Raw genomic sequence first — 27,884 nt, 5'->3', positions numbered from 1 at the left:
ATATGATTTGATTTTCAAATCGAAGAAAATGCGAGAGAGTATTAAGTGCGAACCTCTTTGGCGTTAGGTTGCAACGATCTGTCGAGCCTGAAGTCGAGCTGCGAACGCGAACTTGTTCGATGTTGGCTTCAGACCCGATTCGCATAGCCGGCCAGTTGTTCGTCGGGCATTGCAGGGATCGCAGCTTGATTGTGCTTTGGGGCAGGGTATCGGATAACAGTTAAATGATGGAACCGTAAGTTGGATTTGCATATTGAACATGTATTCTTGGAATTGAACATGAAATTGATTGCTTTCAAAGCGAGTCGTTGGCTTAATACTGCGTGTAGGCATAGGGGGGCATAGATCAGTCGTCCAGATCCGAGTAGGTATCGATGGGCGCCTGCCACATCTTCGGCTGCTCCTCCTCTTCGACAAGCTCCGGTATTTCCAGCTTGATGCGATTCAATATGCTCACCATAGCGCTGACCTGAGAGCCAATCTGTTCAGCAGAGAAAACGATATCGTATCAAATGCATATAATATTACAGTTATGGATAATAATGCTATCAAATTGGATGGCCAACCTGTCCGAGCCAGCGACAGTTCATGTGGATCTGATAGAGTATGGTTGTGGCCCAGTTGAGCATGGACTCGAGATCGTTGCGCCGCATTTGAAAGAAATGATCCGGATAGCCGGCCAGCTTGAGGTCGTCGTTGTTGGTGAGCATCACCAGCTCCATGATGCGATTCATTGTCTCCAGCAGCAGACCCAGCTCGCTTAGCTGGCTGTTGCCCATTTCGGCCAGACTGAAGCGGGCCACCGGACCGAGGGCCTGGGCCAGCTCCTTGAACTCGCGATACCGATGCATTGTTATGTCCAGATTCAAGATTTGGCCAATTATCGACCAGAGCATGCAGACGCCAATGGGCAGGCCGCGTGCATTGGCACGCACCAGCCCGAGCGCCAAATGGAGCAGTATTGTGTCCTGGTCCACATCCACCTTGTGCAGCTCGCCCAGCAGATACTCGACATGACCGTGAACCTGTTGATGTTGTTGTTGATGCCACCGATTATCATGTGCAGCCCAGCCCCAATGGGCATGCTAAGACCTACGCTCATCGGATCCTTGGTATCCATCAGGCCCAGCACACGGAACAGCAGGCTGCGCATATTCTTCTGCGGCTCCAGCGGACCGTGGATGAGGAAGAGCATACAGACGGCCACCAGCAGGGGACGCTGCATATCCTCATCCCAGTTGCGCGCCAATTTGCGCACCGTCTCGAATCCATTTATGATCTATTCCAGAAATTGTCGGGATTAGCGATTAAAGCGTATTGGCCGGGCAATGCTGCTGCCGTTGGCTAACCTGATCCAGGTCGTTGGTCATGTGGATGATGAGGCACTTGTGGGCCAGGGGACTGCACTCGACCCAGGCCCGCAGCTGGTCCAGCGAGCAGAACTGACTGCAATTCGCATAGCTCATCTTGTACGATCTCCAAAATGAAAGCTTCTCGATTCACTCGAGGATCGAATCCGCCTATTCCGCTTGTTATCCTTTGAACCGGACTCTCTTTTCCTGAAACGATATGCAAGCCACAACAAACCAGTTACAGGCATTTATGTGTGTTAGAGATGGGCGCGATTCGATATTTATCGCAGGCTGCAACGTTTCGTTTCCATTCGTTTCCATTGAATCGCATCGAATTGTTGCCGTGAAACGTCTTAAAAGCTGATCTCAAATTGAGAAACTTGGCAAAGATTCCATTTGAAATTACATGTGTTTCTCAGAGTCTCCTGGATCTAGTCATTATTTATGGTAGATGCATACTTTATCCAAGACTTAATTTCATGATGTTTCCAAGCAAATCGAGCCTTATCTCAGCTATATCTTAAGGCTTCTAAAGAAACAATTGGCTGGGAAAATGACTTTACTTTAGGAAGACTCCATTCTCATTTAAGATACACCCTGAAAAAAGGAGAAACTATTTGGTTTCCCCTTTTCGCTTGTAAAATATGATATTCAAGGTGCCGGAGCTCTCTAAAAATTGTATCTGATGCAAATTTGCTTCAGTAAAATATATTTTATATTCAAAAATGTTAACTATATAAGAGTTTAGAGCAGAACGGAAAATCCGGGATAGCAGAAATGAGCAAAAGTTTTCAAAGTTTTTCCTGTTCTACTAAGATCTGAGCAAACTTTACCAGCCTTTACCCTACACCAACCCTAACCCGCCCTTTACACCGTATAAAAATAATTTCGAAAAGGTTAAACAAGAGCTCAAGACCATTGAAGAATTAAACAAATGATTTCTTGAAGGCGTAAATAAGTATTCTCGGAGTGAAATTCTCATTTCAAATGCTTAAAAAGATCCTTAATTATTTTGAAATACGCATATTCAAATATCTGGCAACCTTCGCCTAGATATGGAACTTGCTTCATTTTCGATATGTTATCGATAAATATGAAATATCGTCAGCCCGATCTTTGCAGCTTGAAGCGATTGTCTTACAGATTTGTCACTTCAAAATGAAGTTTTGAATGACAGAGTCGACGAGACATAAACAAAGCAAAATGTGCTTTTGTTATGAAATGTTCGTCTATGTTTATGGCAAGTGTAAATCAATATGTAGATGGCAACAAAATTTGTTTATGCCACAAAAACGTAGAAGGCGGCGCGCGGGCCAAAGTGCACAGCTTGTCAGCTAATTGCCAATTTAAGAAATTTCAAATGAATTCAAATTGAACTTGACAGTTTTTTGTATTTTGTTTTTTTTTTCGGCCAGTTGCTGGCCAAATGCTATCCTGCGGTTCGCCTCGGCCTGCCTTTCTGTCTGTCCTTGCCGCAGCTGTATTATTTACAACTTCGTTAGCAAAAGCAAAAATCGCCTGCGGCATTGACAAAAAAAACCGTCGAAACAGTGGCAAACCCAACAAATTAACGCATAATGATATGAAAATCTGTTGGCTTTTGTGCCCAGACCTACGCATATATATATATATATATATATATATAAACCCACCCCTCCTTAACCCCGCACTGAAAGTGGCGAGTGTATGTCAACAATTTGTCCTAAATTAGGCGTAAAATTTACAGATTGCTCGGCTAAACAATAACAACGACCCACCCCATGCAAAACATGTGGGCGTGTCCCGTGCCGGGCGTGCTCGACTAGGCAATACCCTTAAATAACTTGGCTCGAAAACAGAATACAGAAAACCGAATACAGAACCAAAGCGCAAGGTTCTATCTTTAGAATTGCAATTATTTACGAGGTATTCAATAAGTGAAATACTGAAAAAAAAACCTAAATAACTATAAATTTCAGTTAATGCTCGATCTTATACAAATCGAAGTAGATATCGCGAGATATCCTTCTACATGTTACATAAGCATGCTCGAAATGATGATACCCCTTTTGGGCATTTCCTATGAGTACAGGGTATCAAAAAAAGCTAGCTAATAAAAGGGTAGTTGCTACTTATCATTCTCATCAGCATCAGCATCATATCGTCGTTATGATTGTCATTTCCCTTACCGCTCTTCTTCTTCTTTATACTTTCGGGCCACACTTGACACTCTTCAATTGCACTGGCTGTACCAGGCGGCGGGTGGAAGGGGGGGGGGGGGGGGGGGTTGAACCCCTCCGCTAATTTGAGGCTTTTATATGCCAACTAATTGAAGTGAAAATACAGTTGGCATTGATTGCGACTTTGTGGTCCTGTGCAAGGGCGTGCTCTCTAATGCCGGACTTATGCGAAGCTCTGAGATTGCGATCGGTTGCCTTCTGTTAACTGCCTAAGCTGATTTGCATAATTGGCTCTGCTTTCAGGCTAAACGTGAGAGACATACGCATAATGCAGCCCTGCAGCCCGAATTCAACCCTGTGCACCTTGCACTCTCTTGAATATATCATCATTCGAGATAAAATCAATCTAGATAGCCTGATTTAGTTTTTACTGAGCTGGGGTAGCTAGAAATATGCTTAGAGCACTTTGGCAACAAGTCAAAAGTGGACAGAATTTCGACAGATAAATAGCGCTCTTCAGTAATTGTTTGTTTTTGAATGTTTTTAATGTTTTTAAGGTTAGTTTTTTGTCTAAGTTTTGAGTACAAATTTGATACTTCTTGTAGGATTTCCTTCCAAAAACTGCCAAAAGCTGTAAAGAGCAAATATTAAAAGACATTTAAGCGCGATTTGAATGTGTTTTGAATTCAATTTGAGGTTAGGTTAGATGCTAGCACTTACACACACATACATACATGCATACATTTGTATGTGCATGTGCACCTATTTATGCATTTAATACAAGAAGTTTGTGCGTTCCTTGGCCCCTTGGCTGCCTTTGTAGAATATGCATAATTAAAATATAAAATGCACAATACGGTGTTGGCCGTTGCTTTCGTCTTTGGGCAAAAGTTGTTAATCTTTTCATGCAGCTGCATAATTAAAATCTGAATATGGAAATTCTATGAAAAAAGTGCGCCTCCTGCTCGCACGCAAATGGGCCAAATGGCAAATAACAAAAAAAGGAACAAGCAAAAAGGCAAGAAAAAAAAAATGGACACACACACACACATACATATATAGATATTTGCAGACAGCAACTTAACAGTTGCCGCTGCTCGTTAACAGTCAGCTTTTGGCCTCCCCCGCGCTGCTGCTGCTGCTGCTGCTGTTGTCTCTTTCCCACTCTCGCACATTTGCGCTTTTAGCTGTCGCTGCGCTGTGCGGATGTGTATGTGTGTGTGCTTGTTTGTGTGGAAGGCAAGTAATTGCAAAATATGAATGCATAATGAGCAGATATTTCCAAGTGTGCAAAGAAACTTCAAGCAGCAACATGGGGGCGGCAACTTTCATGCTAAAATGTGCGAGTCGCGCGTGCACTTGCATTTTGCCAGTCACTTGCAAGGACACACATACACATGCACACCCGTGTGTATGCATGTACGTGCAAGCATGCAAATGTGCAGCTGGTTGCATGTATGCACAAATGTTCATACATATGTATGTGTGTGTGTGCTGCTGCTCTTGTCACCCGGCCCCAAGATACTTAGCAAATCTTCGCCAAGTATCACTAGCACACATTTCACAAACAAACATGGCGGCCACTGAGCGCTTGCGAAAATGGTGCACTGCTCATTAAAACTGCTGCACCATTCGAATTGTAAACAGTGTTAAGTTGGCTGCACAAGCTGCCCATTAACAGCGGCCAACCCAATGTTGAGCAACACCTATTAAGTGCATACGCACACACACATATGTACACATATATATATGAATATACAGTACGCATGCATAGACATTCCCAGAAAAAGTTTCGCCATCAAAACTAATAACAACAAATTGAAACCTTTTTAATGCCTTCTACAAAATAAAATTTCGTAATTTCTCTGCTCGCTTATCCGAAAATTGCTGCTAACTAAATGTCAAGCATATTTTGAATTTTATATATTGCTTTTTCTTGAAAAAAATTGTTACAAAAATAAAATGATTAAAAAAGCAATTTGAATTTTCGATTTTCCCTCATATATTCTTCTTTCTACGTAAGAGCTCAATTCGAATAGAGAGATTTGATCTCCGATAAATGACTTAACTTGCCAACGTTGCCACATTGTGAAAAGAGAATGATATGGCAGCACAGATTTAGGGGAAAATGTCGATTTAATTTGTATGAATTTACAGGCACCTGGCCATACGCCCGCAGGGCTTCGATATTGAGCAACTGCGTCAGATTGTGTCCCAATCATGCCTGAAGGAAAAAACCCAATTTATCCACACCAGCGACAATGTGCTAGAGGTGAGTGCGGGAGTCCAGGATATGCCAGCATGAATGTTATTTTATGTGAGTCTATCATTTTGTTGGCCAGCTAATTGAGGCCTTTGGCCAGCTGATGTCGCGGGAGGAGATCGAATTCGGCGCCGAGCCGCTGGCCGCACTGCACGTGGCCGGCATGATGCTCTACATGCTGCATCACAACGATCTGAGCAGCACCCAGGTGCAGCGCACCTTGTTCATGCAGCGCTGCTTCGACTACATGGCCTGCACCGAGGAGACGCATGTAGGTGGACCGCGCCGGCGGACGAGCAGTTCAAGCTATATACATACATACATGAATATCCTTCTCTATGGCAGGTGCATGAGCTGTGCACCCAGATCCTGTCGCTGCTGGATATCAACGAGTCGGACAATATGCTCAATATGATCACCTGCTGCCGCAATGCCAGCCCGTTGGGCACCATGGCCCAGATCGTGAGCACCTGCCTCCTCTGGGCTATGCTCGACAAGCTGACCGATCTGGGCTTCGATACATATCGGCTGCGCGCCTATCCCGAACTGATGATGGCCATTGCCATGGTCAATCCGCTGGTCTATTTGCAAAACTATCTACACTCCCTGAATCTGATTGTGCGCGTGATTGCCGCTCTGCTCGTTGCCGGACCCTATGGCTCCACGGAGAAGCTGCGCAACGAGGTGGGCGTGCCGCAGGATATGCTCGAGTTTCCCAATGCCGATGCTGCCGTGCTCTTTCGCTGGCTCAACACCATTGTCGAGGAGCTGCGCGATGAGCTGCAGCTGCGCGACGGTCATGTGCAGGAGCGCATGATTGTCCTGGAGACATCCTGTGAGCTCATGAAGCTGGTCCATGTGCATCTCGCCGAGTTCTATCAGCGCCTCTACAGCATTGCTGACTTTGAGGATGATGGCTTTGTGTCGGATCATCAGTGCGACAACGATGAGGATTTCGAATGGTTGTTATAATTTTCCACAAAAATTGAGGTTATGTGCACGCCCTTGCAATAAATGAGCATTAATATAATTAATTACCTGCAGTTTGGCTACACCTGGCCACAATTGTCAAAATAACACTTGAAAATAATTATTTTAAATTTGATTTTTTATATTCTTTCAACTGTACACTTGCGCTCTTTCGGAAAACTTCTTGCACAGTGCTCGAAACGCAAATGTGCCAGAAGAGTTGCCCAATTATCAAGAATTGCATATTTTACAATACTAGAAATACTAAAAAAAAAGTTATGCAAAAAGCAACAAAACTTTTGAATAGTTCGCTTCATTTATTACAAAATTTGGCTACAAAAGTGAAAAACAAGCATGAAATTATTTAAGGGGCACAGCAAAAGTCATATTTCTTAAAAGAAATACATTTGCTTTCATTTAACCTATTCTACGACCAACAAGGATACATTCGATAATTCTGTTAATGACAGTTGCCGGAGCTTCTGCCGTTACTTTCAGTGTTGAGCAACACGCGTTTTACGCTGCGTTTGCAGCTTGAACCGGCGCACATGCGTAATGCCTGCGACAGTTGATGGAACGAAATGGCAAATGGAACGAACACAATTCAAGCAATTTGTATTATTAAAGCGTTAATATTAAAGCTTAACAAAAAACTATTCAAGCAGCGCTTTAAGCATATATCATATATCATATCGATTGGATTGGATAGGAAATGCGTTTGGAGTTTATCTCTCGTTGCCCTTGGCAGCTCACTCGTCCAGCACGCTGTCCAGCCACTGCTCCACATCGTTTTTGCTGGCGCTCGTTGGCGTCGCCGTCTGCACCTGCAGCGGCGAGGCAATTGGCAGTGTTTGGCCCGTGGCGATGGTGGTCTGCGCCAGCTGCGTATCGGTCAGCGCCAGCAGCTCGTCCAGTTCATCGGGCGCATCTGTTGCGGCGCCCGTTGCCGGCGGCAGCTCCTTTGTGGACTTGGCAGAGGGCGCACGTGATTTGCCGGCGCTGCCAATGCCATTGGATTCGCGCAGCACACGCTCCTGGTATATGCGCTCGGCGCGCTCAGCTGCTTCGTTCTGGGCAACGATCTGCTGGCGCGTGAACATGCTGGTCGAGTAGTCCATGCGCTTGTAGAACGGTATCGTTTGCAGGCCACAGTTGAGCATGCCGAGATTCAGCGTAAAGTAGCTGCTGGCCGCCTTGGTGTGCAGCTGGGTCTGGCCCTCGGCTATGTTATTCCATTCCTTCTCGGCGCCAAAGCTGAAATGGCCGCCGCCCATACTGGGAAACTGGGACATCTGCTTGTAGTCGCCGGCCCGCAGCTGGGCGCGCGCATTCTCATCAATGGGCGTGCCATCGACCAGCTGCTCCACATCGTCCGTGTCCGTTGGCGGCAGTGTGTCGAGCATATCGCGGTTCTTCTGCGGCGCCAGCGAGCGGGTGCCGCTCGACCAGCCCTTGCGTGCGAAGCGCGGCTCATCGCTGGAATCGGCCACATCCACAATGCTGCGCACCGCTGTCGTTTGTGGCGAGCTGGAGGATGTGTTGCCGCCACGCTGCGGCTGTTGTTGCTGTTGCTGTTGTTGTTGTTGTTGCTTGTGATAGTATTTATGCTGCTTCATATTCTTGCGATTGCTAAAATATATAATTTTTTTCCTTGTCTTAGCAGAGAGAGATGCAGCGCTTGCGGTTACGTATTACTTACTCCTTGGATCGATCGTCCTTGCCGTACATTTTGGCCTACTTGTGGTATGTGTGCGCGTGTTGGGCAATAAAATAAAAATTCAAAAAGCTTTTGTTTACGTTTTCAATGTACTGTTGCCTGTGGCAGCGCGCACAGCTGTGCCCGGGGCCTGCCTGTAAGTGCGAGTGAAACGGCTGCTACGAACAGCTGTTAACACTGGCCGATGTTGCCAACTTTCGATAACGACTGTTAACACACATGTAATCGAATTGGAATTTTGCAGCTGTTATTAATCACAGGTTGAAATTTGGCAAAATAATATTAATCAGCACATTTAATTATGCAAACAATGGCTGACTACTATTATACAAATTAAAAGCACTCTATTGTTAAGCTTCAATTTTTGCCACCGTACCTAATATTTAATTAGATGTTTTAAGTATGCCGAAAATACCAAGCAGTGAATTTATTTGCGCAAAAATCGATAGTTGGGTGCAAAACAGCGTAACAGAATAATCGATAGAATATTAAACATTTCCATTCACAACGGCAACTATTATTTATTTTTTTTTTTTCATATTTGATATTTGAAAGGCGACGTAGCAGTCAGATTGCGTTTGGAGCAGATGTTGCGTTTCGTTCAGAGTTTGCGGCTCAGCAACAGTTTGAAAGCGCCGGAACTGTCAGCGGCTGCCGCTGAGATTTATCGGCAATGTTTCGCTGAGCTGGCTTCCACAGCCGGTCTGCTCGAGCGGCACACGTCCAACGGGGAGCGGTCCGCTTTGCTGCACTGCTTCGATACACAGCCGAGTAATCAATTGGAGAGCATAGCGCCCAGCGCCGATGATGTCTGGATCTTTGGCTACGGCTCGCTGGTGTGGAAGGCGGACTTTCCGTATATCGATCGCCGGCGCGGATTTGTCTGCGGCTATAAGCGTCGCTTCTATCAGCACAGCATCGATCATCGCGGCGTGCCCGAGAAACCAGGACGTGTGGTCACCTTGCTGCCGGGCGACATGGCCGCGGACCGTGTCTATGGTGTCGCATATCGCATAGCGGCCACCCAAAAGTCCCAGGTGCTGGATCATCTGGATTACCGCGAGAAGAACGGCTACGAGCGCTGCAATCTGGAGTTCCATGAGTATCCGGCCGCCACAATGCCCATCGAGGTCATTATGTATGTGGCCAGGCAGGCAAACGATTCGTATGCGGGCCACGTTTGGCAGGTGCCATGCATTGCCAAGCAGATCTTTACCTCAGCCGGTCCCAGCGGTCCGAATCGCGAGTATTTATTCAATTTGTCCATAGCCATGCGCGAACTGTTCCCAGATGCTGTCGACGAGCATCTCACCGAGCTCGTCGATTGCGTACAGCGCTACATCGAGAGCGAGGAGCCGGTGCTGTTGGAGCGGGCACTGAGCGCCGAGATCGCGAGCATATTGAGCGAATGCTTGGCCAAAGATGCACCCGTGCCGCTGGAGGAGATTGCGCAGCGCTTGGAGGCGTTGCGGGCATGTTGCCAACGGCCTGGCTGGCGTGAAAGGTTGCTTAACCAGGAATTGCAGGGTCAGAGCTCCTGACCGACAGACTGCAATTCCATGGGACGAGCTCCTTCTGATTTGCTTCTGTTTTCTTCAGTATCAATCCTTTAGTGTACATGATTTGTAAAATATTTAAATATACATATACATAGAAAATGGGGGTACAGATTGTTAATCAAATCTTAACTTCTTAATCGATGGGTAAATGGGAAGTGTATTATAAATTTTTATTTTTTTTTCTTTTTGATAGCACATTATTTACAACCGTAGTAACATCTTTGATTTATGGCGATGTATCGATGGCAGCTCGTTCGATAGGTCGATTCGGCAAATTTGAATTCATAAAAGTATTCCGATAACAAGTTATATATATTTGATAATAATATTATTTTTACAAATGTTGACAATGTATGTTTTGTGTTGGAAGTGCGAGAAAGATAATTAGGTATTTTGCATAAACAGCAAAGCAACATTATTGAAATAAAATTTATCGTTTTGTTTCCCATCGCATTTAAATTGGCGCCAAATAAATTAACGATATCTACAATAAAGTGCCATCAATAAGTAGCTCTCATCTCGAACCAGTGGCGATATTTATAACAATTATTAAGAATTCATCGTTAAGTTGCCGCACAACACTCAGGCATTTTGCTGAAACTGAATTAGCACTTGAAGGCTAAAGTGACTGTACATTATAGAATTCGTAACAAATGTAAGACCCACTGCCTTAAAATAGGCCCAAGCCTGACTCAAATGGATATTTATTACCTACTGTGACTTAAAAAAATAGCCACCCTTTTCTTAACGATTAATCGATAGCAAATATCGCATTGAATGTGTAACATATCAGAATCCACGATATATCAACAATTTCAATAGCAAGTGCCATTTTGGCCTACAGGTAATTAATATTATTTAAGTCTTAGATAATTTGCATAATTGATACAGTTGTAGGCGCAATTTCGCATAATTAGCTTGCGCCGCTAAGCGTAAGTATTAAGGAATTAACTACGCCACGACGTCGCAAACAAAACATAACTTTCTCAGTTTGCACTGTTGCCGGCTATGTCGAGTTTATTTAAATTACAGATTAAGAAGTAAAGATTAAAGATTTAAGATAGTGACGCCGGGAGCAACAGCTGTGGTTAACACGTTCCTTTTTGTTTTTTTGTTTCTTGCTTTTGACTTAATGATTTCCCCTTGCATTTGGGCTAATTGGGTGCCGGCTTCCTTGGCCGCAAAACGTCTGACGTGTTCCATTTAATTGTCAAAATGTCGGCTTTAAATGAAAACTAAAACGGTATTTAAACTTGAATATTATTTATGATTGTTTCAGTTAAGACTAGCCAAAGAATTTCTGTGCTGTTATAAAATCAACAAACACACAACACATCCGGAAGGGAGGATCATCTGTACGCCTGCGGAGCTGTCTGGGGCAGTAAAAATGCGGTTCACATTATTCGTTTGCCTCATCATCGGGGCCCTGATCAACTATGCTGCTGGCGTTGATCCAACTAATTTCAAGACCTGCGAGCAGAGCAGCTTCTGCAGGTATGTCACAACAGGCCAACCATTGCCAGCTGACCTTTCATTCACACACACACACACACACACACGCACACAGAGTTGGTTTGTAAAGCAAAACGCAAACATTTACTAATCCATGCACATTTGCTTATTAACCCTACATACTCTTGCGTAGGGCATTTGAATTCTGTCAGGGAATGTGTAACGCCAAGAACTACATATCGCACAACACGCGATTCTGAAGTTAAATATGCATAATTCCTCGTTATATTCTAGCTCATATTCATATCTTGTACTCGTTACGTAAAAACGAGGGTATTCATCATTCTACCTTCAATTGTAATTTTGTCTTCTGCGCTTTGTCAGTCTTCAAGCGTTATATATCTGATCACATTCAACAGACGGCCAATCTGTTGGTCTGTTTAGAAGCTGTCGTCATGAAACTTGGCAGAGATCTGCATCAGCCAATATCATATATGCAGCTGCTGTAGGACTTGCTGCTTAAACCCAATATTGTTGTTCAAGATATCTTGCAAGGCTTGGCATCTTGGGCTTCATTCGCTTTATATACTTCCATATATCGAAGCTCTCGGGTATCAAGGATTGAATACATTTGCCTAACCATTTGTATATGTGCAAGGGTATTCAATCCTCGGCTTCCCGAAGATAGCGCTTTCATTATCGCTTGTTTGTAATTCCTTTTCTTCTGCTGCAGACGCTCGCGCAAGGTGCAGAGCTCGGGCAGCAAATATGCGCTCATACGGGGCACACTGAACACGTACACGGATTCGGTGACCGCCGACTTGATCAACAAGGAGAATCATCATCAGTTCACCATGAAGCTGGAGGCTCTGGTCGGCAGCACCTTCCGTTTGCAGATCGATGAGAAGCAGCCGTTGCGTCCGCGCTATCGCGTTGAGCATGCGCTAAAGGGCAAGCCGGAGACAGCACAGATACGTGTGCTGGAATCGGATGAGCTGACTATTACGTCTGGCAGCGCCAAGGCTGTCATACAAGGTGATCCGTTTCGCATTGATTTCTATGAGAACGATGTGCATGTCGTGTCGGTGAATGCCAAGAACTGGCTATACTTCGAGCATCTGCGGCAGAAGGCGCAAGCGCCAGCCGGCGAGGCAGCCGAGGGCGGCGATGGGGCACAGCAGGAGCAGCAGGAACAGAACTCGGATGCCGTACAGTCGCCCAGTGAACCAGTTGATGAGCCCGGCACATGGGAGGAGAACTTTAAGTCGCATCACGACACCAAGCCATACGGACCACAGGCCGTTGCGCTCGATTTCTCGTTCCCCGCCTCGGAGATGCTCTTTGGCATACCCGAGCATGCCGATAGCTTTGCGCTCAAGTCCACCTCCGGCACGGATCCCTATCGTCTATACAATTTGGATGTCTTCGAGTATATTGTGGACAGTAAAATGGCGCTTTATGGCTCGGTGCCAGTGCTCTATGGTCATGGGTAGGTTGTGTGCTTCTATCCAATTCTTCTTTTGTCCCACTGAACACCGTTAATTGCAGTCCTCAACGCACCGCCGGCGTCTACTGGCAGAATGCCGCCGAGACCTGGGTGGATATCTATACGACTGAAACGAATGTGGTCTCTTCGCTGGTTAACTTTGTGTCGGGCTCACGCAAATCGACGCCACCAGCGGCTCATTTCATATCCGAGTCGGGCATTGTGGATGTCTTCATAATGCTGGGTCCCAAGCCGATTGATGTCTTCAAGCAATATGCTGCACTGACCGGCACACATGAGTTGCCGCAGTTGTTTTCGCTGGGCTATCATCAGTGCCGCTGGAATTACAATGATGAGCGTGATGTGACCTCCGTTTCGGCCAAGTTCGATGAGTATAATATGCCAATGGATACCATGTGGCTGGATATTGAGTATACGGATGGCAAACGCTATTTCACATGGGACAAATTCAAGTTCCCCGAACCGCTGACCATGATTAAGAACCTAACCGAACTGGGCCGTCATCTGGTGGTCATCATTGATCCGCACATTAAGCGCGACAATGCCTACTTCTTCCATCAGGATTGCACCGAGAACGGCTACTATGTGAAGACGCGTGAGGGCAATGACTACGAGGGCTGGTGCTGGCCCGGCTCGGCCAGCTATCCGGACTTTTTCAATCCGGTTGTGCGCGACTATTATGCCAGCCAATATCAGTTGTCCAAGTTCAAGACTGTCACAGAGGATGTCATGATCTGGAACGATATGAATGAGCCGTCTGTGTTTAATGGACCCGAAATTACCGCGCCCAAGGATCTGGTGCACTATGGCAATTGGGAGCATCGCGATGTACACAATCTCTACGGTCATATGCATCTAATGGGCACCTTTGCTGGCCTGCAGCAACGCGATCCTAACCAGCGTCCATTCATTTTGACGCGCGCACATTTTGCGGGCTCGCAGCGTTATGCTGCCATTTGGACGGGCGATAATATGGCCGATTGGACGCATTTGCAGCATTCGATCAAGATGTGTCTGACCGAGGCCGTCGCTGGTTTCTCCTTTTGCGGCGCCGACATTGGCGGCTTCTTTGGCAATCCAGATGCTGAGCTGCTTGAGCGCTGGTATCAAACTGCCGCCTTTTTACCCTTCTTCCGTGCTCACGCTCACATCGATACCAAGCGCCGTGAGCCGTGGCTCTTCCCCGAACGCACTCGGCAAATCATCAAGAGCGCTCTGCTCAAGCGCTATAGTTACTTGCCGTTGTGGTATACCGGCTTCTATGAGCTGGAGCAGACTGGCGAGCCAGTGATACGACCCATGTTGACCCACTATCCACTGGACAAGGAGGCCTTTGCCATTGATAATCAGCTGCTGGTGCAGCAGCGTTTGCTGGTGCGTCCTGTGATGCAGCAGGGCGTCAGCAAGGTGGATGTATATTTCCCGGCCATTGACGATAAGAAGAACGGCGACTATTGGTACGATGTGGATACCTATCAGCGGCAGGAGCGCGCCGGCTACGAGAGCATACCAGTCGACGATAACAAGGTGAGTACTTGCATTCTCAAATCTTCACCAGCTCTGGCCCTGTACCAACCACATGGAATTTCATTTATTTTGCAGATACCCGTTTGGCAGCGCGGCGGCAGCATTGTGCCCAAGAAGGAACGTCAGCGTCGCTCCTCCAAGCTGATGCTCAACGATCCTTATACATTGGTCATTTGCCTGGATCGTCAGGGCAAGGCTGCCGGCACACTTTTCCTGGATGATGAGAAATCGTATGCGTATCGCGATGGTAAACACATCTATGTCAGCTATGAGTTTGCCGACAATCAACTGACCAATCGCTTCATTGGCAAGCCCCAATACAAATCGGACGCCTGGATTGAGCGCATTATCATTGCCGGCCTGGGCCATGTGCCGAGCTCTGCCACGATCACAGTGAATGGCATCAGCCAGCAGCTGGAGGTGGAGCAGCGCAATGGGGCAATTGTTGTGCGCAAGCCGGCTGTCAAAATGAATGTTGACTTTGCTCTCAAGCTCAACGTTTGATTGTGGTATTAACTAAAAGTGTCCTGCACAACAAATAGCTTCAGCCCCGCCAACTAGCAGGATCTGACATTATTCTTAGATATATACATGAATTTTTTTTATATTCCATGTATGCTTCTAGTTGATAGTTACACGTTTTTTTTTTTTGTATGGCATCGATTAACTATTCGTAGCTGGGTGCGTGCAGCTCCAGATGAAAGTAAATTCCAATTCCAATAAATGAATTTAATGCGAGTTTCCCTAAGGCTTTCAAAAGCTTCTATCTAATCTGACTTTCGGACTTTGTTTATTTCCCGTAGCATTTTACTTATAACGAACTTTCTATACTGTTAAAATTAATTAGATTTTTCCATCCAATTAAATTTAAATACATTTGTCCTGAAATTTGTAAAGTGACAGCAGTATTCACGTATGTATATATGTATGTATGTATGTATGTATGTATGTGTGTATGTGTGTATATATGTATGTATGTATATATGTATGTATATATGTATGCATGTAGCAAAAATGTAGACAAAGTTAAATTCAAGCTGCGCTGTAAATTTAAAATCAACGTATTTTAAAGTGGTGCCTTACTCCTCGATTCTCAAAAATTCAAGTAAGCCAGGCAGGTTTCCTTGCTTTGGCTCTAGTTTTTTTTTCGTGTTGTGTTTATTTTTTATTTTTGGTAATGTTTGTATGTAGGTATGTATGTTTGTATGTAAGTTTGTATGTATGTTTGTATGTATGTTTGTATGTATGTATGTTTGTATGTATGTATGTATGCATGCATGCATGTATGTATGTATGCATGTATGTATGCATGTATGTATGTATGCATGTATGTATGTATGCATGTATGTATGTATGCATGTATGTATGTATGTATGTACCCATGTATGCATGCCAGTATGCATGCATGCATGCCAGTATGTATGCATGCATGCCAGTATGTATGCATGCATGCCAGTATGTATGCATGCATGCCAGTATGTATGCATGCATGTCAGTATGTATGCATGCATGCCAGCTTGTATGCATGCATGCCAGTATGTATGCATGCATGCCAGTATGTATGCATGCATGCCAGCTTGTATGCATGCATGCATGTCAGCTTGTATGCATGCATGCATGTATGTATGCAGGTCAGCGTGCATGCACACATGCAGTTATGCATGTATACATGTACGCACGAATGCCTGTATGTATACTTGTATGTATAGAAGAATGAATGCAATCAAGTTCCCGGTGACCAGCAAGATTTTAGAGCACATTTTTAAGATCTCATGGTTAGTACGTGTTAAATTAACATATACAATTTGATTATATAATTTTTGTTCATTTTGGTAAATTACATTAAGGCACGTACGCTGATGTAGATAAATACCAGTCGAAAAATAATTTGTTGGAACAAAATGGGAAAGTAGGAACTTGGGAGAAATTTAGAATTTTTTTTTGGTTGTATTTATCGCCCGTCATGAAGGCGAATGCTAGAGAACCTGCTCGCTGAACTAATATCTAACGCCAATAAATGATTAGAGTAACTATTTTGGGGAGTTGCAGGCAACTTTAAGCTTGAAGAACTAATCCAAGCAGTACACCAAATGCTTCAAGAACTATAAAAATATATATGCACATGTAAATCATCGGGCGATTGCTATTGCATTTAATGGTCGTCCAGCCGCAGGCTCAGGCAAAGCTCACCCACCGCATCAGGGCGCTCTTGATATTCGTCCAGAATCTCCGGCGACAACCCTGCGAACATATCATCCAGTTGAGCATCTATCTTATGGATTGTTACTGCACCTACCTCTTGCTTGCGTGCCTGGACAGCATCTGTCTCAGCCTTCTCCTCGTCTTCCTCCGTTGACGACATTTCGGTTTCGGCCTCGTCATCCAAATCGCTCAGATCGCCATCGGCATTCACGGCGGAGGCAGCGACCGGCGTTGCCTGCCTGTCCAGGGCGTTGAGTGCGGCCAATGTGGCTGCAGCTCGTCCAACAAGCTCGGCGTCCGTCAAGCCTGGAGTGGCTCCAACGATTGTAATGACGTCAAGGATTTCAATGTATTGAACGACTCTAGTACCTGTTGCGGCTCGTCTGACCAGCTGACCGCCTGGCACGTCCATCTCGGCTGCTTGGAGTTCCGCCTCCGGCATTGAATCGCTATCCGTTCCGGCCGCCTGGGACAGCTGCACCTCAACAACCTGACCCATATCGATCAGTGGGCCCATATCGACCTGCTGGCCCACATCGACGACTCGATAATCGCAGAGATTGCCCATCTCACCCAGCTGAGTCCGGAGCTCAGCGATTCGCCCCGGGCGCCGTGGTCGACCCAATTTGGCGGCACCTTTGGCAGCAGGCGCGGCTTGCCTGGCCTTGAGGTTGCGGCTGGCCCGGCTCGGCCGACTGGGTCGACTGGTACCCGCCTCGCACAGTATATCCTCCAGATCGTCGGTGTACGTGATCAGGGATTTCACCTGTTGTGCCGTTATTGTATTGGCGTTTGGCTTCCTGACGCCCCGCATCGGATTGCGTCTCACTCCAGATCTCAAGACTAGACCGCTGCGCAGCTTCATATTGTTGTTGGAAACGTATTTGTTTTTTGTTTGTTTGTCTGATTGTTTTGGTCAAACAAAAAAAGATATATATGATTATGAAATTGTATGTCTTACTGGAAAGAGGGATTTTTTGTATTTGTTTATTGTACGAGTTGTTTTAGGCGAATGAGCTCCGATTTTTTCTGCTTCTACTGCCTGAAATTGTTTCCTCTCCCATGTGAACTACGTTCCGGAAGTTTTTACTTTCTTGAAACAGGAATCCAGCTAAAAAGCTAATCAAACGATATCCACAGCACATTCAAATACTATTTGCAGACTCTATTGTTTTCGACTTTCTTAAGAATAATAACTTTTAGAGACTTGAATAGTCTCTGTCTTAAGTCTTATCTCGGTGAAGGGTATGCCCGCTATTATCCCATATAGATATATGTCGAAATTTCCCAGAACTCGCATAACTCAATCAAAACGCAACCGATTTTCACGAGGTTAAGCTCTTTGCTCATGGTTTGGCCTCTAAATCTATAAAGCATCTCAATCTAGCAATATTATACTTGATCGAAATTCATGTTAAAATCGTTTACTCACATATTCTTTATAGACGTAGGTCAAAATTTCCCACAATACGTGTTGGCAACAGTGCTAAATTGGTTTTCGATGGATTTCAAATATGCTTTATACATGCCAAGGGCAAGGCTGGGATATACCCGCTAGTAAACAATTTTGAAATATTATCTGACTGAGAATCAAAACGAGAAAAAGCTGCTATTAAAAGGCCGTTCAATTTGGTATTACCAATTCGCACGGTTATGTGCTATAAACGCGCGCTGAAAATTCGATAACGATCGGACTCCAGGCACCGAGCGCATTGTGCATAGGGAGAGGCAAAGGTAAGAAGAAGCACAGACGCTGTGTATTAAGTAAGGCTCGAATGCCCGTGACTTCAGCTCGCCAGCAAGTACAGGGTATTCAGCGGTCGGGTACTGTCGACCAGCTGGCTTTTACTACTGCGCGCACGAGTGACCGACCGATGAGTCGAGCCTGGAATATGTTTTTATATGGAATTTGGTTGCCAGTGCCACAAGCTATCAATTTGTGGACTTTCATTAAAATAATTACAATTCAACTGCGGTTAGGCGGACGCAGAAACTAATTCATTAGCCGGCAGCCCGAAAGCCCGAAGATGAGAAAAAAAAAGAAGAAGGAAAATGAAACCAAAATTGATTGCGTGCTGAAAATCAAATGGAAAACGCGAGCCTCAGCGTTGATTGTCCTTGATGAATTATGGCCTGACTAGCTGATGGACTGCCTGATTGACGGAATGACAAACTGACAAACGGAATGAATGACGGACTGACGGACTGCTAATGGTGGTGGCTGAAAGCAGCAAAAGCATTTAGCAAAAAGGCAAGAAGCAAAGTTTAAAATCTAAAAAAAAAAAAGAAAAAAAAAGATATAATGTAAAAATGGAAGCGACACAGGCGACGGGCGGCACATTGCAATTTATATGCAAACAAACAAATAAGCCCGACAAAGCAACAACATACCAACCACCCATCGAACCGCCCAACCACCCAAACCTAACAAAAGCCCCATCCCCCTCAAGCACAGCCCATTGCGCTGCCACTGCGGCCAGCTTTAGCTCTAAAAGCGGCTAAAAACGGCTGATTTAGCTTGCTGAGCACAAGTTGGCAATAAAAAAAACAAGTAAGAGGTTCTAGTCGGGAGCTCCCGACTAGGGGATACCCTGAACCCTCTTCTTCCAACATCAAATGCATATATATATTCTATTTTAGAAGCTATTTGTCAAGTTTGGTGATTCTAGCTCTTATTATTTACCAAAATTGCCCAAAAAACAGGATATCGATATCGATTTTTATCGATTGCTTGGAAACGGAGTAAGTTATCGATTATCGGAAACAAACTCGATCTGCGCGGGAACTAGGAGCATCTACATCAGGTCTCTAGCCCCTATAGGTTCTGAGATCCTTGCTTTCATGCATACGGACGGACAGACGGACATGGCTAGATCGACTCGGCTATTGATGCTGATCAAGAATATATATACTTTATGGGGTCTGAGATGCTTCCTTCTGCCTGTTCAGGGTATAAAAATAGAATGTTTTGCCTAGAATAGACTTATAACTTAATAGACTTTTATTTTTGAAATTAATCACTTTCTAAACGAATTTAGAAATAGGAGTTTTAGGATCTGCTTCGGTCGCAAAAATATACGCTTTCCAAAGTTTCAGAGCAGGAATTTCGGGATAAGCTTCGACATAAGAATGGGAATATAGGGAACTGCTTTGATGGGGCATATAATATTTTAAAATTATTCGTTTCTCAGAAAAATTTAAAATTGGGAAAATTCGTCTAACTATTTTTTCAATTATGGAATCTTAGATTTAAATTTAGATAAGGGATATTCGCTTCTTCCCGTTGAATTCAAGTACATTTCGGGAAATACTTTTTTTGATTCTTTGCGAAATTTGGGAATGCGAGTTTCGGTATCTGGCCCGCTGCATCCTTGGAGAATGCTTCGTCTTAAGATTTAAGAATAGGAATTACGAAATTAACTTTTCTTAAATATAGTATTTTGTTGTTCAACTATTTTCTAGCTCAATATCTATATCCGTGCAACTGTCTTGTTTCATTTCTCTTTCGACTGGGCTAAGATTTTTAGAGCTTTCGATTTTGTAGCTTTAACCAAACATTCTGTTTCGTATTAATGCCTGAAGCTAGCTGGAAAATAGCTAAATTTTCAACATTTACTTGTGAAACTTGTGTCCAGCTGACGACCGCTAAAAGTGGCCAAATGCTAGCTAGAATATAGCCAAATTGGTAACAATAGCTCGTAAAGCTTGTGCCCAGCTGACAACAGCTGAATTGTAGCCAAATGCTAGCTATAAAATAGCTAAATTGTCATCACTCTCCTGTGAATCTTGTGCCCAGCTGACGACCGCTGAAAGTAGCCAAATACTAGCTAGAATATAGCTGAATTGTCAACAATAGCTCGTAAAGCTTATGCCCAGCTGACAACAGCTGATAGTAGCCAAATGCTAGCTATAAAAGAGCTAAATTGTCATCACTCTCCTGTGAATCTTCTCTTTCTGGCTGCCTTGTTTCTCGCTGACTGCTGCCGGCTGCTGCATGTCCTCAATTCTCATTCTCATTTCAATTCCCAATCCCAATCCCCTGTCCTTCAATACTCCATCTACACTCACGCTTCTCTCTGTTCCTTGTGTGTGTGTTTGTGTGTGTGCCTCGTTCGTTGAACATTTCAATCAACGCTCGAGTGAAAATTGAAAAAAATAAAGGCAAGGATAATGTGACTGCGTTTGTGTCTGTGGTTGAGTGGGTGAATTGTGGTTTCGCTCAGGGGTTGGGGCTGGGCTTCTGGTTGGGCTTTGTGGCTGCCGCCTCCTAAGCGGAAATGGATGCGCAACACTTAAGTGGCACAAATTGTGCGCCATGTGTGTGTCTGTCTGTGTGGAGACGGTGCAAGCTCTGCAACTATTCACAGATTGCGAGTCTATATTACACACGTGTACAGGTGATATCCAGCCTTCGGTGGGGTATGGGCTGGGCGACAAAGCGCGACAAATCCTGTACAGTAATAACAGAGATTTGCCAAGCTTAGACAATCAAATTTGACAATGTAGCGGCAATCAAGTGGGAATATGCTCTGAAGTTGGGCAACCTGGCATTTGTACTAAGTGCTAAGAAGTTTGGCAACATGTCATTTGTAATAATCGGAAAGGGAGAAGAAGGGCTACATAGCATTTACACTAAGTGCTGGGAAGTTTAGCAATAAGGTATTTGTAATAATCAGTATGGAGAAGTTTGGCAACGTAGGATTTGCTACAAGTGGGAATATGCTCTGAAGTTGGGCAACGTAGCATTTGCACTATGTCCTAAGAAGTTTGGCAACATCTCATTTGTAATAATCGGAAAGGGAGAAGTAGGGCTACATATAAGGTATTTGTAATAATCAGTATGGAGAAGCTTGGCAACATAGCATTTGCACTATGTCCTAAGAAGTTTGGCAACATGGTATTTGTATATGTACTTAATAAGTGAAGTGAAGTAGAATATATGGTTTGTTACAATAGACCCTGAAAAGTTGAAAGGCCATGAAATGAAATTTGGCAGCATAGCATTTTCTTAAGTAATTTTCAAAGAAGTGCAGTTTGGCAATGTCTCAAATGATGCTTTTAAGATTGGTAACATTCCATAAGTATTTTAGAAGTGAAGTTTGCCAATATTACAAAAGACATTTTGTGAAGTATGGCAACGTAGCACTTGTTAAAAGAACGATCCCTACCATTAATACTAATATGATTAAAATAAGTATACTATGGCAACATGCTCTGAAGTTTCGCAATAAGTAGCAAGTAAATTGACTGGGATTTTAATTATGTAGTTTGGCAACATGGCATAGGCAAAAGTTTGAGTGCAGTGCAGTCTGGCAGCACCATTGTTTAATGGTGTGCAATTTGGCAACGTAGCACGAGCAACAATTGTTGTACTGTGAAGTTTGGCAACATAGCATAAGCAGAAATTTGGGTGCTGTGCAGCTTGGCAACGTAGCACTAGTAAATTTGTATAAGTGTGCATTTTGGCAACATAGCATAGGCAAAATGATTACTGCTGTGCAGTTTGGCAACGTCGCATAAGCAGAAATTTAAGTGCTGTGTGCAGTGAAATGAGTCTCGCTTAGAAAACTAGATGATGCACTGCCCGCATTTGGCAGTGAGTGGCTGCTGTGCGCTTCGAGTGGCAACAGCCGCTGCTACACGGCGCTGGCCCCCGCCCCCAACCCGAAGACATTGCCATAACAACCGTTAACCAAAAACACATTTAAAAGCAGAGCAAACCAAACAAATTTCATATAAAAAACGAAGCCAAAAAAAAATGCGACGACCAGCAGCAAATCCAAAGTGTAAACATTCACAGCCTTTGTGGGGAGCCACTCTGAGGAATAGGCAAACAGTGGCAAATGGGGGCGCGGGCGGCGAGGCGTGGCCGGGGGGCGCTGTGATGGCTTGCCAAGGGAGCGGGGAGGGGGGGGGGGGGGAATGTGCCTCACAGGCAACAGCCAACAGGCAACAGCCAACAGCTTCCTTCCGAGCTGACGCGCTGCGCTGGCTCCTGACGTTTGATGTGCAGCTCCAGACGGCCAAGTGTGTGTGTGTGTGTGTGTGTGCGAAAGGTGGTCTAACAAGGGTTACGGGAAGGGGGGTATGTGTGTGTGTGTGTGGGGGGAGGGGGTGTATCTCTAACAACGCGCCCAACGACCGACTGACAAACGGCAACAGCTAACACGGTATTTATTTCCAAACAAGTCGAAAAGGATACAAAAAAAAAAAAAAAATAATAACAAAATGTATATATGGAGAAGAAAAGAAACGTCATGGATGCGGATGCGGAAGGCACACACATTGCAATTGCTTGGCAACACCAGCAGCAGCAGCAGCAGGAGGAGGAGGAGGAGGCGGGACTGCAACATGGGAAGGTCCTTTGGGGGTGTCGCTAATGAAGTCGCAAACAGGCAGCCGCAGTCAACGTTGCCGCTTTGCATATTCATTAAAAAGCAAAAATATAAAAAAAAATCAAAATAACACGTTCCAGTTGAGAGACTCGAAAATACCCTGTAAACGACATCTAAAGAGCTGGCGCACAATGCTGCCTCATTATATATATACTATATATACCCATATATGCCCTGATTTCGTCGTGCTTCAAGCTCCTTGCTGGAAAGTTTTCACGGTGATAAAATGAATGTTATCGCTTTTGTATCTTCCTAAGCGATAGATTTTCTAGTTCTTGCCATCTTCAAGCAAATAGTCGAAAAGTGTCCTGGTTAAGGTTTACTGAAAATGCAATTCAATTTCTTACTCTAAACAAAATCAGCCCTAAAATCCGCCGTAACGAAGTCCGAACCATTTTCTTTTCCTAAAATGGGATATCCTTCGATATGTTAATCACTTGGCGAAGAATAAACCTTGAAACACACACACAATTTGGGCCCCAGCTAATGCATTTATCTAATCATATTAGAGAAATGGGTAGATTTTAAAAATTGAACCAGCGATTTTTCTTAGTCTTCATATTTATTGCCCAATCGAAACGTGTTGTTACTTCCATTTGAATATCATATTCAAGGAAAAATCATACTCTCCTACAACCATTTTTGCAGTGCAAATGGTATTGCGCATACGCTCGACATCTTTCAGTTACAGGGTATAGGAAAAAATGAGAGAAGTGAAACGCAGCTCTACATGCTCGCATCCGCACGCCTTTATTGTAATAGAAATTATAAGCTTATGGCCCGGCCGCACAATTGCCGGGCCCGTCGTTTTAGCAACACGTTGCCCATTTCCATTTCCATTTGCCGTATCCCATTTTCAGGAGCGTCTTTTGTTCTCGCTGCTAAACGGCCGCCGGGCGCTAGCCGCAGTCTCGTATTATAAGTTGTAACGAAGTGCGAATGGAGAATGCGCGTATGTGAACTAAATCATTGCAACTGAAACTCGGCAACGTTGCACACGCTGCAATTTGGCAACGCTGCAAGTAATGAATGTAGATGCGATAATTTGACAGTTGGAAATCTCAAAATCTTATTTCAGTTTATTTTGAATAGAGTTCATAATAAAAAATGCAGTAAAAAAGTGTTGCGAAATACCAAATGTGCCTTATTATACGCTTATTATTCCTGAAGCGCATCTGGAGGTTATGTCGATGAAGCTCTCAATCTACATGCACTACATCTACATGCACTTGCCTTAATACAATAATATTGTTGTGGGCACTTTTAACGCAACTGAAATTCGTCAACGTCACTCAAAATACGCGACTATGTGACCAGGCGTAAGAGATTTGTCGTTGTGAAGTGCGGCAACGTCGCACTGATCTGTCAGCTAAGCCATTCTCAAGAGATAAAGCGCAAAACTGTGGCGCCACGGCCGCAATCCTTTTCAGAAGCATGCCACAAGGGTGGCTCGATTGCTTGCCACAAAATGGGAGATTGTGTGACCAGGCGTAAGAGGGATTTGTCGTTGTGAAGTGCGGCAACGTCGCACTGATCTGCCAGCTAAGCCATTCTCAAGAGATAAAGCGCAAAACTGTGGCGCCACAGTCGCAATCCTTTTCAGAAGCATGCCACAAGGGTGGCTCGATTGCTTGCCGCCTCGGCTTAACACTCTGCTGCTGCTGCTGCTGCTGCTGCTGCTGCTGCTGCTGCTGCTGCGCACCACCAACAGGAACTAAGGAGCACACCCACCCGCCCGGCTGACTGTTGCTGGCGGCTTCTGCTTACGCCTCGTTTCATTTTCAGCAAATTCATAATTTTAAAACCGTGCCGAATGCTCGAGCTGGTTCGTGCTCGCGTCTCTGAAACGGATTCCGAATCGGATTCGTTGGCCGTGCGCCGTGCGCCGTGCACCGTCTGCCGCCTGCCGCCTGCTGTCTGCTGTCTGTGTCCTGCCGCATGCGGCATGCAGCATGCGGTTGCGTTCATTTCATTTGATTTTTAACTGTCATCGACGGCAGTTCGGTCCACAGGACTTCCACAGACCATCCACGGACGGTGCAGTTCCGATTCCGGCATAAGTTGTTTATCATATCGCGATATTCAATTTTTTTTTCTTTTTTTTTTCAATAAATAAATACACATTTTTTTTCTATTTTTGTGAATGTGCGTTATCGATGAGACAATCGATTATTAATTAAACAGTTTGTGTTATCGAAGATCAAACGGTGAGAATTTAATAAAATATATTAAGAAAAAATATCCATTATGCAAGTTTTATGCGTTAAGTTTGTTAAACGTGCCGAAAAAGTTAATGAATCTGTGAATTTATCAATTCTTGAGATCACTTTCGATGCGAACTTTTGTGGACTTGCAGATGGACCTGATTTTCGAAATAAATCTCTTGTCATTTTTGTGGGTTTTATGATATTTGAATGTGCATTCGATTCGTTTTACGGTTCAAACCCATGCCTTGCCTTGAGTCTCGACTCATCGATGAGTCCAAATTCTAAAATTATTCTAAAGGGAAAAGTTTTCAATAAATATGTTCCGATTCTGGTTCAGGTTCTGCTTTAGTCTCAGATATTTCGGCTTACGTTTCAGCTCATGGTGAATAACAAATTGAGGTTGCGGGTTCAAACTGTTTATATATACATTCTATATATTTTATCAATAAATCAGGCTAGATTTTCTTAGAAAAGTCGTACCCATTGTAAGCCCTGACATATTGACTGGAAGTATAAATTATCCTCCTGCTCTCATGTCGAATAAAAATTTATCCTCCTGATAAATAAATTATCCTCCTTCTCAGTTGTTCTACACTAAAATTGTTTCATTGTGACTGAACTTCAAACATATTAGAAAGTCGATTGCGCAAATCAAACTCTTTTCTTTTTAGCTTGGTTCCAGGACAATTTTTACCCAATTCTTTAAGAAGACGGTTCGAAGAATGTTCGAGCCTGAGCCTGGTTTAATAGAACAGAAACTTGGGACGAGGCATGGGTTTGAACTGTGAACCAAATCAGAGAAGGAACCCGAATTCAATTTGCAGACTTGATGTTAGCCCTGATAAGTTCAACAATCTTAAGATATAACTCTTGATAATAAGGCCCCGACAAAGCTGGGCTCGAGGCATGAGCTGGAAGTCCAAAAATGTCTAATCTTTAGATCTTAACTCTTAATAATATAACAAGTGCTGAGAGCATTTGGTGTGGCGTGGAACTAATAGGATTTCGTTGATGGTTTGATAAATAAACAGACAAATAGGTAAATAAATAGCCGAAGTTAGCAGACCATGAAAAGCTCTGTGCACACAATAATTCCCAACACATCCAAGCAGAGAGCGCTAAGCTCTCAGTTCGTGTCCCATCAAAAGTGAACCCTGTCGAAAAATGAAATCGGAAACCCGTAAACCTGAGATCTACCAATGCGAGAACAATGCGAGAATTATTTATGGCATAACTCATGGCAACGCACAGAATGCAGCCAAGCGTCAAGGATTGCAGTGCACACCCCACACACACACTCGCACACATCAATCTCAGGGAACTGTCCTTGCCAAGGACCAAAAAAAGGGTTCAAATCAAATTCGATTAGGGTAACGATGTGTTGGCTCACATGGCCAGGACCTCACGAGCTAAATGAGACTTTGTCAAGCACGAAGCTACCCCAAAAAGGCGGTCAGCCCTATTGCCACTTCAACTGCGCTGTGCATGTCCTGAAGGTCCTGGAGTGCCACACACATGCCGCAGGAGCCACAAGTGGCACATTATTTTAATTCGCAGTCAAACGTTGTAACGTTTACACCAAACGACGACAGCAACAAAAACAACTGCGACAACACTTTAGCAACAATTTCAACTTTGGGTGTGTGCCTCTGTGTGTGCGTGCGTGTGTGTGTGTGCGTGTGTGGACAGCCAATGGACAGGGGCAGTCACTGCGATGCCTGTCACAGCTTAAATGCTTCAGCAGCAGCCATGGTAAACAGTGTTAAAATGCCAAAAAAACCTAATTATGACGACTCACGTTGGGCGCCAGCTGGTTGACAACATTTTCGGCGGCCCCAGTTGTACCATTGTTAATTTATTGAGTTAGCTATGCAATTTGGCTGCAGCTGACACGCTTCCAATTTATTTTATAGCGCCCTCGTTGGGCGCCACATTGATTGGCGACGCATTTATGAAGCTAGCTATGCAATTTGTGTGCAGTTCACGCACTTCTATTTCATTTCTAGTCGATTGACAGGCTGTTTTAACATTTTAGGTGCCCCAAGTGGAGCCCTTCAATGTTTAAAGCACACTTATGGAATTATTTTTGCTATGATTGGCAACGAATTTATGGAGATAATAAGTTCTAATGATAAGCGAAAATTTAGCTGGCTAGTTTTGTAATTTGTGTTAAATGATTTGATATAAAGCGCCCCCGTTGGGCGCCAGGCATTTACTAAACAGTATTACGCGCTTCGTTTTAAGCAAATTCGGCTTGGTTTGCCAACTTGCTACGATGTCCGTCAAATGTCCTTGCTCCCATAATGTTTTAGCGCCCCAATTTAGGCGCTATACATTGATCGTACTCCTACAACTATTCAGTTTTCATGTAGCATTAGTCAAAAGTGATTAATTTGGCCGTATTTCCCATTCCGTGTTGACATTCCGCGCACAAGTTGAATTAAGTAGCCCCTCGTTGGGCGCCAAACGAACTGCTTAATAGAGGGCAACTAAAGATCTTATTAAACCAATTTTCTATTATTTGCTGTGATTTTGATTATTTCAGTTGGGAATGTCCAAATACTCGAAGCTATTT

The 27,884-nt window shown here is 44.2% G+C and overlaps 5 protein-coding genes across 8 annotated transcripts; 3 read left to right on the top strand and 2 right to left on the bottom strand.

The window, feature by feature from the left end:
- The first annotated feature begins 172 nt into the window (after positions 1–172).
- LOC115768594 lies at positions 173–6,803 on the top strand. The gene is made up of 4 exons (XM_030713244.1): positions 173–235; positions 5,669–5,783; positions 5,854–6,045; positions 6,120–6,803. The coding sequence occupies exons 1-4, from the start codon at positions 225–227 to the stop codon at positions 6,744–6,746; spliced, it is 945 nt and encodes a 314-aa protein (XP_030569104.1). The 5' UTR covers positions 173–224; the 3' UTR covers positions 6,747–6,803.
- Positions 304–8,655, bottom strand: LOC115768595. Of its 2 annotated transcripts, XM_030713246.1 has the most exons (5): positions 6,813–7,491; positions 1,350–1,559; positions 1,097–1,279; positions 567–1,025; positions 304–481 (listed from the first exon to the last, which is right to left on the bottom strand). In XM_030713246.1, the coding sequence occupies exons 2-5, from the start codon at positions 1,464–1,466 to the stop codon at positions 347–349; spliced, it is 894 nt and encodes a 297-aa protein (XP_030569106.1). In that variant the 5' UTR covers positions 1,467–1,559; positions 6,813–7,491; the 3' UTR covers positions 304–346. The 2 variants fall into 2 exon arrangements, with proteins under 2 accessions (XP_030569106.1, XP_030569105.1); XM_030713245.1 differs by lacking the exons at positions 304–481; positions 567–1,025; positions 1,097–1,279 and adding an exon at positions 8,443–8,655 and having other exon boundaries at positions 1,492–1,559; positions 6,813–8,372.
- Positions 8,656–8,977: 322 nt separating this feature from the next.
- Positions 8,978–10,134, top strand: LOC115768576 (putative glutathione-specific gamma-glutamylcyclotransferase 2). Its single transcript, XM_030713215.1, has one exon. The coding sequence runs from the start codon at positions 9,048–9,050 to the stop codon at positions 9,999–10,001; it is 954 nt and encodes a 317-aa protein (XP_030569075.1). The 5' UTR covers positions 8,978–9,047; the 3' UTR covers positions 10,002–10,134.
- Positions 10,135–10,802: 668 nt separating this feature from the next.
- Positions 10,803–15,276, top strand: LOC115768573 (neutral alpha-glucosidase AB). Of its 2 annotated transcripts, none has more exons than XM_030713210.1 (5): positions 10,803–10,863; positions 11,299–11,513; positions 12,205–12,960; positions 13,020–14,505; positions 14,581–15,276. In XM_030713210.1, exons 2-5 carry the CDS (start codon positions 11,407–11,409, stop codon positions 15,007–15,009), a joined length of 2,778 nt encoding a protein of 925 aa, XP_030569070.1. In that variant the 5' UTR covers positions 10,803–10,863; positions 11,299–11,406; the 3' UTR covers positions 15,010–15,276. The 2 variants fall into 2 exon arrangements, with proteins under 2 accessions (XP_030569070.1, XP_030569071.1); XM_030713211.1 differs by lacking the exon at positions 10,803–10,863 and adding an exon at positions 10,914–10,951.
- A 1,007-nt stretch (positions 15,277–16,283) lies between these two features.
- Positions 16,284–17,718, bottom strand: LOC115768593. Of its 2 annotated transcripts, XM_030713243.1 has the most exons (3): positions 17,077–17,718; positions 16,802–17,013; positions 16,284–16,746 (listed from the first exon to the last, which is right to left on the bottom strand). In XM_030713243.1, exons 1-3 carry the CDS (start codon positions 17,570–17,572, stop codon positions 16,681–16,683), a joined length of 774 nt encoding a protein of 257 aa, XP_030569103.1. In that variant the 5' UTR covers positions 17,573–17,718; the 3' UTR covers positions 16,284–16,680. The 2 variants fall into 2 exon arrangements, with proteins under 2 accessions (XP_030569103.1, XP_030569102.1); XM_030713242.1 differs by having other exon boundaries at positions 16,286–16,746; positions 16,802–17,717.
- Between the last annotated feature and the right edge of the window lie 10,166 nt (positions 17,719–27,884).

The sequence above is a fragment of the Drosophila novamexicana genome, unplaced genomic scaffold (assembly GCF_003285875.2).
Source record: "Drosophila novamexicana strain 15010-1031.04,08,12 unplaced genomic scaffold, DnovRS2.1 tig00001842-arrow-arrow-pilon, whole genome shotgun sequence".
NCBI lineage: Eukaryota > Metazoa > Arthropoda > Insecta > Diptera > Drosophilidae > Drosophila > Drosophila novamexicana.
The sequence above is the reverse complement of the archived record's forward strand: the minus strand, read 5'-3'. Positions and strand labels throughout refer to the sequence as shown.